General features: G+C 42.1%; 1 protein-coding gene across 3 annotated transcripts in view; it reads right to left on the reverse strand.

Moving 5' to 3' along the window:
• The window catches only part of Haus6 (HAUS augmin like complex subunit 6), a 36550-nt gene extending 26985 nt beyond the window's left edge, over positions 1-9565 (reverse strand). The window contains 4 exon segments of one of the 3 annotated variants that reach the window (NM_001401872.1): positions 1987-2119; positions 3497-3575; positions 5806-5901; positions 9219-9556. In NM_001401872.1, the coding sequence (NP_001388801.1) occupies positions 1987-2119; positions 3497-3575; positions 5806-5901; positions 9219-9346 (436 nt within the window). In that variant the 5' untranslated portion in view covers positions 9347-9556. 3 annotated transcript variants of the gene reach the window in all.
• Between the last annotated feature and the right edge of the window lie 3038 nt (positions 9566-12603).

Below are 12603 nucleotides of genomic sequence, written 5' to 3' on the forward strand. Positions count from 1 at the left end.
CTTATGTATATGTGCAAAAGGCTTGTTTTTTCGTTTTCTTTTCCGGTTGTGAGTCTAGGCTTTAACAGCTGAGCAATCTATCCACATTGCTAGGCAATATGATACATGTCTGTAATCCTAAAACGAGGGAGACTGAGGCTAAAAAGAATGAAGGGAAGGTAGGAGAGATAAAAGAAGGGAGCCAGGAGGGGGAAGAAAGAAGAAACATTCACTTAGATTACTGATTACACTGTTTATATAACTGAAACATCAAACTGCCAGGCCTGGTAGCCACTGGTAGCAGGTCAATCCGAGTTTGAGGCCGGTCTGGTCTACATAGTGAGTTCCAGAATAGTCAGTTAGGCAGAGAGGACCCGTCTAAGGAAAAAAGAAAAAAAAAAAAAAAAAAAAAAGAGGAAATAGAAAAAAAAACATAAAGTCAAACAACACAGGGTGAGCCAGGCAGTGGTGGAGGTGACAGTAGTGCACACCTTTAATCCTAGCACTTGGCAGGCAGATCTGAGTTCAAGGCCAGTCTGGCCCACAGAGTTGAGCTCCAGGACAGCCAAATACACACAAGAGAAACCCGATCTTGCAAAAATAAACAAGCAAAAAACCCAAACAAACAACAACAAAAATCAAGGGGTGAGTTCTTGTATTTTGATTTTTAATAGAATATACTACCTATTCAAAATAAGCTATGTCAGGGACTTGGAAGGCAGCAGGGTTCAATGCTTCAACGCTTACTTCTGCCTTATGACTGTGCACATTTTATGAGCAAAACTAACAGTGTCACAGCTTTTATTACCATACATTTTTATTAGCTGTAAGAATTCATTTATTTGGTTTTTAGGAACCAGTGAATTAAAAATTTTGAAATAAAAACCACCAATCAAAGCCAGCATGTTGTGGTTAGCTTTTTCCTTCCCTGCCTAAGCTCCAGGATCGGGCAGCACTACCAGCCCCCACCCAGCTTCCCTTGAATCCATGGATAAAAGACACAAACTTTCAACTTGCCTTCTTGGGACAATTATTGGGTGCTACTCTCTTTGGCCTGGAAAAGCATGTCCATAGCAATATTCTCAGCTCTGCACCTCCCACCTGCCCTAAACTTTAGTTATTAAAGTCCCCTGACCACCCACCTGAAGGACCAGCCTATGTGGCTCACAGGGCTGGGCACCTTTCCTCCACTAGAAGCCTGATGAACTCTGTACTCCTTCCTTTTTCTGTAGGCCCAGAAGTCCCACCTATCCCTTCTGCCCATCAATTAGCCCATGGCTTCTTTACTGACAGATCAAGAACCATTTGGGAAACAGGACCTTAGTATCAGAATCACACCTACACCAGTTACCAAACTAAACTTCTAACAATATTTACCATGCTGGATTAGAGGTATAATTTGTCTCAGTGGCTGCCTTTAAGCAAGCAAGGTAAAACTGAGTTTCTCCAATGTCTTTAAGACATGTTCTCACAAGCCCATATAGAAGGGGAGGGGGAGGGGTTAGGGGGATGTTGGCCCAGAAACCGGGAAGGGGAATAACAATCGAAATGTAAATAAGAAATACTCAAGTTAATAAAGATTAAAAAAAAAAAAAAAAAAAAAAAGACATGTTCTCACTAGGTAGTGATGGTTTTGCCCAAAACTTGTTATTCAGCACAAAGAGGCTTACTCTTCTATTCCTCCCACCTGAGCCCCAGTATAATAGGCATGTGCCACCATGCTTGCAGCTTCTCTGTCTCTGAACTGTTATAAAAACAAAACAGAGGTAAGGAATAAAGCCTAAAATACTTATCTGACCTTTCTATGGAAAATGTACTCCAAACTCTGTACCAGAACATAACAAAGTGACACATACATTAACAGGCTCATTGCGAGGTTTCCAGTCTAGATAGTAAAATATTAACCACATGCTTTTTCAGGCAAATGAATGGCTTAGCTCATTTTGATCTTGATTTTAAAATAATAAATAACAATTAAGAATAAAAACAAAGTATAAGTAAACTTACTGTTAGAGTTTGTTTTAATGTATTTGATTGCAACATATCTTGCAAAATGATACATCAGATGAATAAACTTAGGACCACCGGGAGACATAAGCAATGAGCCAACAACCTGAGGAAAACTACTCCCACATTCAGCCTAGGAAAGAAGACATGAGATGATTCAATCAACAATTTTAATCACTTATTTTTAATTTCATTATTTTATTTGTGTGGGTGCTTTGCCTGCATGTATGCCTGTGTATAGATGCATACACTCAAGGTTATGGCCAGAAAAAGGCATCAGATCCCCTAGAACTGGAGTTTATTGGAACTGGAGTTTGTGAGCTGCTGCTATGGTTATGTGGGTGCTAGGAATCAAACCTGGGTCCTCTGGAAGAGTAGCCAATGCTCTAAACCACTGAGCCCCATCCTATGACAATTCTGCAATAGAGGCCACATGTCAGCTCCTCACTGTAGCACAGTAAACCATCAACCCTTCAAAGCAGTGGCCTGGAAAAATCAGATTTCCATAGAGGAATGGAAAATACACAGAAAACATAAAGTTGCAGCTAATTACTACCTCCAGCCCACTCCCACCATTTTTTAAACTAAGAAGGTTGAGTAGAGTGTTAAGAGTTACAATCCCAGCACTAGGGAGAGAACAAAATCATAACGGGCTGTGAATGTTGACACAGGCCTTTAGGCTGAGCACTCGGGCAGAGAAGAGTAGAAAGGTCTCTAGGAGCTCAAAAGCAGACTGATCTATGTATCAATTCCAGGCCAGCTACAGCTACACTCTGGAGGCTGGGAGATAGCTCAATAGATAAAGTACTTATCACATAAGCAGGAGGAAGAGTTAAAATTCCCAGAATCCAAAAAGAAGCCAGATCGGCAGAGCACCTCCCTGTAATCCAGCACTCTGGGACACATAAACAATTTTTCTGGTGGCAGTCACAGGCAGGCTCTAAGTTCAGAAAGAGAACCAGCTTTGGAAAGGCATGGTGGCCCACACCTTTAATAGGAGCATTTGGGAGCCAAAGGCAAGCCAATCTTGAGTCCAAAGCCAGCCTGTTCTACAGAGCCTGTTCCAGGACAGCCAGAGCTGAAACCCTGTCTCAAAAAATCAAAAGAAAAGTATAATCAAGTTAGACATCCAAAAATCTACCTTGGGCCTAGACACACTCACACATCTCATCTGTTGAAAAGGATTAATGTAGTTTAGTAGTTAGTTGTTCTTGGTTTGGTTAGATGGCTTTACTAGGGTGGTGGAACCCACCAAGGCTTACACACTCTGGGCAAGTGTCCTAGCACCGAGCTACATCCTCAGTCTTTTCAAAGGGATATTTTTGTTTGTTGTTGTGTTTATTTCTGTAAGACAATCTGTCACCCTGGCTGGCCTAGAACTCACTACAAAGGCCAGGTTAGCCTTATTCTGGATGGTCCTCCTGCCTCTCTCTGCCTCTCAAGCACTGGGATTACAGGCACACCTGGACCTTCAAATCTGCATTTTCTATTTTACAAAGGAAATACTTACAGAAATCTCTTTTAACCATTCACAGCAATGTTTCCGGAATTCCATGTCAAGTTTTTGGTCAAATGGAGGCCAGCAATCTCTTGAAAAGATAAGAACAGTAGACTAATGAACACTTTGGTCTTAGTTTAGATTTTATTGCTGTAAAGAGACATCAGGACCAAGGCAATTCAGATAAAGAAATACATTTCGTTGGTGCTGGCTTACAGTTTCCATGTTTAGTCCATTTTCATGGGGGAAGCAGGGCAGTGTGAAAGCCAGACATGAAGGCTAGAGGAACCTAAAGTTCTACGTTTTCGTCTGCAGGCAGAAGAGAACTGTGTGTGGCATCAGTTGTAGCTTGAGCATTTAACACCTCAAACTCAGCCTCTACAGTGACACTCTTCCTCTAACAAGGCTACAATAAGACCATACCTACTAATAGTGACATTCCCTATGGCCAAGCATTTATACATGAATCTATGGGGGGGGGGGGTAATTCCTATTCAAACTACCATACCTCCCAAAATACAAAATTTAAAAAACATCGGATTTGTTCCCCACAGTAGAAACATTAAAGCAAAACAAATTAAACTAGTATTCCTAGTCTGAACTAAAGATATCAGCCTATGAGAAAAGTTCTTTCTTAGGTCATCATTATAAGAAGTTCATTTGATTACAAATAATTATTATAGAGATTTGCCAAGAAAAATAAGGCAATCTTGGTACAAGCTTTTAATCTGAGCACTGGGGGAAGGCAGAGGCATGTGGAACTCTGTGAGTTCAAAATCTACAGAGAACCAGGCAGGCAAGGGGTAACAGTGACACCCTAGCTATGGAAAAGGGGGTAGGGGACACTTTACAATTTACCTATTACTCCCTCAATAACCTTTTTTTGTCCACTTATTTACTGAGGTATACTTATTTAAAGAATCAAGCTTTGAGCCCAATGAGAGTATATGCCTTTAATCCCTGAAGACAGGAGGAAAAAGCAGGAGCATCTCTGGGAGTTCCAAGCCAAGCAGGGCAACATAGAGAGACCCGACCTCTCAAAAACAAGCACGTTGTTTGTACTTTGGAACACATAGGGTTGTAAATTTAATCCCTGGTAGACAAGGAAAACAACAATACATTTACAGAAAACAGGACTGAAGGCTAAAATGTAAACAAGTTATATTCTCAGCTAAGTGACTTTAGGAATAATGCTTACTTCTGTCTTCACATTATCTAAAACACAGACTGAGCCATGATGGTTTTAATCAGGGAAAAAACATCAGAAAAATCTGAAGCCCCTTGTAGTGTTCTGAATAACAAAGCCCCACAGGCCCATATTTGAATGTTTTTGTCACCAGCAAGTGGAACTCTTTTTGATAGAATTAGAAGGATTTAGCTAGGTAGTGTTACTTGTCTTTAATACCAGCACTAAGGAGGCAGAGGCAGAAAAGGGTGTTGTATCCCCTGGAACCAGAGTTATATACAGACGGTTGTAAACCAACATGTGGGTGTGGGAAATCAAATACAGGTCCTCTAGAACAGCCAGTGCACTTAAGCATAACCATCACTGTAGTGCCCCCAAAATAAAAATTTTACAGAGAAAAAATAAGTATATATCAACCCATTAATTTTTAGACCATGAAGCTGATATGGTGGCACATATCTTTAATCCCAGCACTACAGGCAGAAGCAGATGTTAGAGACCAGTCTGGTCTACATATTATACATACTGAGCTCCAGGCTAGCCAAACATAGTAAGACCCTGTCTCAATCCTCCCATCAAAAGACCATAAAGAATAGCAGGTCAAAGTGTAAAGAACAAAATCTACAATATTTATTAAACATACAACTTTTTAAAATAAGCACACAAACACACACCCCCAAGCCCTCACCTAGCTATATAAGGCTTAAGCACTTCCACTTCTAAGGATACATCCACTCTAAACAAGTTACTGACCAGCTGGCTGTGGTACGCACCTTTAATCCCAACACTCGGAGGCAGGAGAATGTGGATCTCTGAGTTCAAAGCCAGCCTAACCTACAGAGTGAGTTCAGGACAGACAGTGCTACACAGAGAAACACTGTCTTGAAAAACCGAAGGAAGGAATGAAGGGAGGAAGGGAGGGAGGGAGGGAGGGAGGGAGGGAGGGAGGAAGGATGGAGGGAGGGAAGAAGGGAGGGAGGGAGGAAAGGAAGGAAGGAAGGAAGGAAGGAAGGAAGGAAGGAAGGGAGGGAGGAAAGGAAGGGAGGGAGGGAGGGAGGGAGGGAGGGAGGGAGGGAGGGTCATTTTCAAATCTGAGCATGAGTAAAAGAAGAAAATGAAATAATTTTTTTCTTACCTGAAAACTTCTTTGGCAAGAGACTCATCCAGTGTTTTAAACAAAAAATAGGAAACTATATGAAAGGCATCGCGGTTCAGTTTGTCAAACATGTCCCTAATGGTTTAAAGTGAAAAGGCAAAGACAAATGATTAATAAAGCGATCTGGCATCCAAAGCTGTCTAGATTCTGCACTAAAGAGGTTCATCATAACTGCTTATGTATTCACTCACATGCTATTCCTCATTCTCAAGAGGTCAAGGCAAGTTAACTTTTCTCATTCAGGTACATTTTATACACAATTGACAAGCATGGGGGGAGGGCAGCAACGGAGATGTAAAGTAAGTAAATAAATGGAGAAAAACGAGACAAGCAGACAAACTTTTATTTTCTGATTGTGAAAACAGAGATCCAAATGAACAACTAGCCTTTGCTTTATTGCTATGACACCAAACAGAAAGGGACAGAAGCCTAATTACCTAGCAGAGAAGAGACCCTCTGACGGGATTTACTAAGTAGTAGATAGCAACAAAAGCTAAAATTTTTTGAGAACTTGATACTTGTTGGGTAACTATTTTAGACCTTTTACAGATAGCAATCTATCCCACCTTCTTCCTTAAGTACTATACTATTTTCTTAAGATGCATTTTAATAATTTGCTTGTCCTCACTATATACACAAACTTTAAGCTAGAAGCTAGAAAAACTGTCTCCTCCCAAAAATATCCTAGTTGGACGAGCATTCAACAGGTGTTGAGTGGACACATACACCACCTCCACCTCTTTTCCTTCCGGCTGCCAATGTACAGGTGTGGATAACTATGCAGCTCTCCTTTCCCTCTAGTCCACGCCCTAACAAAACTAATGAGACTTTCCAAATACAGTCTTTGAGACAAATCCTTGGGCTGAGACAGTTTATAAGAACAGAAGTTAATATATGCTCATATAAACTATAAACTCAGAGAATTACAAAAAGTTTGCCACAGAGGTGAACAGAATTTGTTGTCTTTAAGTAAACATAACATGATATTCGCCCTCGAGGTTATAATTAAGTTTGATTGGTAACTGTTTAGTAGTTACTACTATTAGCATATGCAGTGCTTTATTTAGATGTCTGTTCTAGGTGGTTCAGCAGGTAAAGGTGCTTACCACTAAGCCTTACTACCTGAGATCCATTCCATTCCTGGGACACCCACATGGTGGCAGGAAAGTGTTGACTCCACACAAATATATATCTATATATCTATCTATATTTATATCTATATCTACATATAGAGAGAGAGACTGAGAAATCAAGAAATAGATGAGACACCTTAGTAAAGGAACTTGCTTCCCAGAATTGCAAGCCGGGAGATCTGAGTTCTATTCCAAACTCTGGTAAATCATCTAACATAACATTGTCCTTTGATGTTCACACACTTGACATGCACACAGACAGTAAATGAAACCCCACCTGACAGTTGGAGGTAGAGACAGGAGGCTTAGGAGTAAAAGGAAGGAAGAAAAAGGAGGGAGGGGGAAGGGAGGGAAAAATAGATGCCTAGGTGCATTAACACAGTCACTAGAACTGAAATTATATTGGCAACAGTCAGGCATAATGGCACACTCCTGCAATCCTAGCACTCCACAAGTCAAGGCAAAAGGATCATCACAAGTACAAGGCCAGCTGGGTGGAGTAAGATCTATCTAGGGGCCTGGGGATTTAGCTCAGTGGTAGAGCGCTTACCTAGGAAGCGCAAGGCCCTGGGTTCGGTCCCCAGCTCCGAAAAAAAAGAACCAAAAAAAAAAAAAAGATCTATCTCAAGAAACAAGCCAAGCTGAGCATAGTGTCTCATGCCTTTAGTCCCAGTACCTAGGAAACAGAGGCAAATGGATCTCTTGTGAATCTAAGGACAGCCTGGTCTACATGGTAAGTTCCAGGATAGCCAGAGAGCTAAATAGTGAGACCCTGTCTTGAAAAAACAAAAGTTGAAGAGAAAAAGAAAACGATTAAATAGATGGAGGCAACAGATGACAGATGTATCCTCAGATTATTCTTGTCCTTGGTGAGGAACATAAACTGTCTCCAGCCCTGTTTCTGGAAATTCCAACACCCTCTTCTGGTAGCATAACTGAATGTGTGAGGGAGGGTCTTGAAAGATGTAACAGCAGCAAAAGTTTCTGGAAATGCATCAACCAAAAGTTAACACAAAATCAGCACTTAAGCAGAGGCAAGCAGATCTGGAGGCCAAGCTCTATGATCTTTCATCTCAAAGATTCTTTAGTATGCAAATTTACTTTCATCCTTAATAGTAAAATTAACTGTATGTCATGGAATTACTTTAAAATAACATATATAAACTATTACAAGTGAATGATTGTATACTATATATACACATATATATGTACGTATGTATGTATGTATATTTAACTGAGGTTGCATAAAAACGTCTAAAGCATCAAAAAAACAAAAGTCATTTAACCAGGTATGATGGTACATTTTAATCCCGGCACATAAGAGGCAGAGGCAGGCTGACATCTGAGTTCAAGGCTAGCTGCTCTAAAAAAAAAGAGCTCCAGGACAGCCAGGGTTGTTACACAGAGAAGCCTTGTCTTGAAAAAATAAACAAACAAAAAAATCAAACACAAAATTCAGAGACTGGAGAGATGTCTCTAGAGGTTAAGAGCATTGATTGCTCCTCCAAAAGACACGGGTTCAATTTCCAGAATCCACATGGCAGTTCTAAACTGAAACTCCAGTCCCAGGAGATCTGACAACCTTGCACAGACATACAAGCAAGCAAAACACCTATGCAGAGGAGCCAGACCGTGGTGGCACATGCCTTTAATCCCAGAACTCCGAACGCAGAGGCAGGCGGAGTCTATAGAGCGAGTTCCAGGACACCCAGGGCTACACAGAGAGAGGGTGTTTGGGTTTTGTTTTTGGTTTTTGGTTTGTTTTTGTCTCAAAATACCAAAATAATAAGTGATGATGATAATAATGATGGGGATGATATAATAATGGAATCACTCTTTTAATTAAATTATAAGGAGAAAAGGGTGCTTGAAATCGGAAGTTCGGGTCTAAAGTACATGAGTATAAACAAGGTACTTCATTTTGTGATCACAACCATAATAATTTAAGTGGCAAAAGAAAGGGTATCGGCTTTTGATTTTTCATTCATTGTTTTGGCCAGCTGTAACATGCTTTAGTTCGGATTCCAAGTTTAAACCCACAGTCAACTGCTTATAAGACGTTTGCATATACAGTTCCCCGACGCCTCCCACCAACTACAGACCACAAAGGCAGGGAGGGTTAAGAGGGCCCGCCGTTTTGTCTCAACTGCAGGGCACTCCTCCCTACACTGGTGACGAACAGTCAGTCCCCCGCCATGGGCTGGCGGCCTCTGAGTTTTGCCTCCACCGGGGACCGCGCCACCGCCCGGGTCTCCTTACTCTCCAAGGTGCGCGTAGGATACCATCTTCCCGCCGACCCTGACGCCGGAACTCGGATCCAAACCCAGCGCCTGCAGGTACATCCAGAGATGCTGCTTCTCGAAAGCGGAGTCCCGGGCGGAGCTCATGCTTTCCAAAGGCACGGCGACTCTGACGGAGGAAAACGAAGGCACCGAAACCGTGAGGACCCTTGGACCCCTCCTCCTACAGGCATCCCGAGGTGACGGCAACCCCTCTGCTGCGGCCGCCTGCTGCCTCCTCTCCAAGAGCCATCACACCACAAAAGGCCGAACGCGCCCAGAAAACCAGGGCAGTGACTGCAGCGATACACGCAAACCAAGACTCCCGCGCTTGCGCAAGGACACAGTGCGCCGGCGCCGGCGCCGCCTGACTTCCGGGACTGGTCTTCCGAGGAAGCTCTAGCTCCCACCGTGCAATGCGCCAACTCCCTCAGAGAAACTACAAGACCCACAAAACCTTGCGTGACCAGCAACTTGCTCCAAGGGCGGGTAACCAGGTGTTTTCTAGAGCCCTCCGGGCCTAAGTTCCGGGTTCTTTGAGTTTTCGGTTTCTCTTGCTCAGTATGTGATTGCTGTTCGGAAAAAGCTACACTGTAACCCTTTGTAGTGAGTAATGCAAGTGTATGACCCTGAACAAATTATCTTTTCCTTTGTTTTAAGCCAGGGTCTTGTCTGGTGGAGGCGGCGGTGTACTTTTTTTTTTTTTAATACCAGCATTCGAGAAGCGGAGAACTTGTTAGTTCGAGAACACTACTGAGTGAGTTCCGGGACAGTCAGAGCTATACAAAGAAACCCTGTCTGGAAAAACACAAAACAAAACAAAAAAGACGGTCTTGCTATGTAGCTCTAACTGAGCTGGGACTCTGTATGTGTCCCAGGCTGGCATCGAAGTCTGTACCTGTCTTCCTACTATGAGAATTAATGGACAAGAGCCACTGGGTCAGGTGGAGTTGCTCATTGATCACCTCATCCCGAGTGCTTGGCAAAATTTATATAATCAAATGTTTCTTTGGTCGTAGAGGTTGGGAGTCAAGAGAAGATTTCTTTTAGCCTCATCTGGCCTTCAACTCCCTTTCCAAAGGAGGGTGACCCTGAATTCCTAATTCTGGAAGGCTCTCCATCTTCCAAATGCTGGGATTGGTGGGAGGCACCACCAGCCAGACTTCAACTTGCTGTACCAGAAGTCTGTCTCTTGCTAAGCATACAGCTTCCTCTTCCAGCACCCTGGCTATTCTTTCTCCATCATCCCCTCTATAACAAGTCTTTCAAGGTGGGAATATCATATTTCACATTACCATATCAAACAATTATTACCTCCTGACTTAGTAAAAGCACCAGCTCCTGTAGTTTTCGAGGAGGTCATCTGAGATTTCCAGCGCACCAGAGTTCATTCTGAGATCTGACGTTGCTCACAGGAGGTTTTGCATTATCCACATAGGTGATTAAATATCCCAGCCTCTCAGTTAACTGACCTTGTCTAAGTCTGTCTTCCGTTCTGTTTATGGTATGTAACCCTTTATGTTGTCATTTTTGCTGTAGTATTTCCATAATCTCAACCTAACTTCGATGCACAATCCCTCCACATCTCATATATTCATACATGAATTCGTGGAATTACACAGATGTACAGGATTCAATTTGCTTGATTTGTTATCCATATAGTGATTCAAATTATCCTTTATTTGGACAATGAGAACTTTCTCAAATTTCCAAGAAATTGAAGGCTCATTTTGGGCAGTTCCTGCCTCAGGCCTGGAGTCAGCCATTTCTTCCAGAAGCCCTGCTTTCTTTTAGTGAGAAATACTTTGTGACCACAACCTGGGCAAAAATGACATTCATACTTACTAAAATATAGACCTGTATTTTAGTTTATAGAATATTTTTAGCTAATTTATACTTGATACTGTTCTGTGACCAGCGGTGTTTTGTGCCACTAGGCGTCTCACAAATTCGGTTTTTGAGATAATCTTTTTGTGTAGCGTGTGAAGGTGGTCATTGTACATTCAGATATTGATGCTGTACCAGCAGATAGCCGAGTACTGTCCACATTTTGGTTTTGTTATTCTTTTTTTTTTTAAGATTTATTTATTTATTATATATAAGTACACTGTAGCTGTCTTCAGACACACCAGAAGAGGGCATCAGATCTCTTTACAGATGGTTGTGAGCCACCATGTGGTTGCTGGGAATTGAACTCATGACCTCTGGAAGAGCAGTCGGGTGCTCTTAACCGCTGAGCCATCTCTCCAGCCCTTGGTTTTGTTATTCTTATGGATTATCAACTGTCCCAGTATTTTGTAAACATATGCCTTCCTCACTTACTAACTGATTTTATAAAGATAGGGTGGCCAATTGCTGCCAGGGGAGGAAAGGCAGGACTTCCTAGGAGAAGAGGGTTTCTGGGAGAGGAACCAGACATGGGGGATTCACCAGCATGACATGAGAAGGAACAGTTGCTGGGAATGAATGGGAAAGACAGGTAATGGGCCATGTGGAGGGACAGAGGCCAGGATTTGGCAGGTTGGAGTAGCTGAGAATCTGCCAGCCATAGAACCTATGTTTTCATAAATAACAAGTCTCCGTGTCTTTATTCCATCCACTGGCATTCTAAGTCCAGCTATATTCAGTTTTCTTTTTTTTTTCTTCTTCTTTTTTCTTTTTTCTTTTTTTCGGAGCTGGGGACCAAACCCAGGGCCTTGCGCTTGCTAGGCAAGCACTCTTACCACTGAGCTAAATCCCCAACCCCTATATTCAGTTTTCTTAAACTTTATAGTAAATCCAGCACTGAGGCAAGATAAGATTTATAAAATTTTAAGAGGACTTGGGGAGGGGAAAGAACCCTTCCCAAGATCTACTTTGGGGTCTACTTTGTGTTTCCTAATGAGTGAGTCAAGTTTCAACGCAACTGATAGAACCCAAATTGCCTGCAAAGGTAGTGCTTGCTTTCATGAAGACAACTCAGATGAAGGGTTTTGGGTTTGTTGAGATACCATCTCATTATGGATCCCTAGCCATGTAGAACTCGACTGTGGCCTTGAATTTAACTACATTAGCATTCTTTTGCTGCCCTCAAACCTAAACAATGCCCTTCAAAAAAAAAAAAACCACTTTACAATTTCATGTGCAATAATTTTGTTATCTTTCTTGAGACAGGGACTCCTGTAGCATAGGATGGTCCCACATTCACTATGTAGCAGAGGCTGGCCTTGGACTCTGACCCTCCTGCCTTCTACCCCCCAAAACCTTCAGAGTTCTGGGACTGAAGACATGCAACACCAGGCCCAGCTGGAAATTTTTCAAGATAAGAAAAAAGAAGTAAAGCAGCTCTAATGTTTTTTACTTAATTTTTAAACTTCTCATGATCT

This window comes from Rattus norvegicus, chromosome 5 (genome assembly GCF_021556685.1).
Source record: "Rattus norvegicus strain SHRSP/BbbUtx chromosome 5, alternate assembly SHRSP_T2T, whole genome shotgun sequence".
In the NCBI taxonomy this organism is placed as follows: Eukaryota; Metazoa; Chordata; class Mammalia; order Rodentia; family Muridae; genus Rattus; species Rattus norvegicus.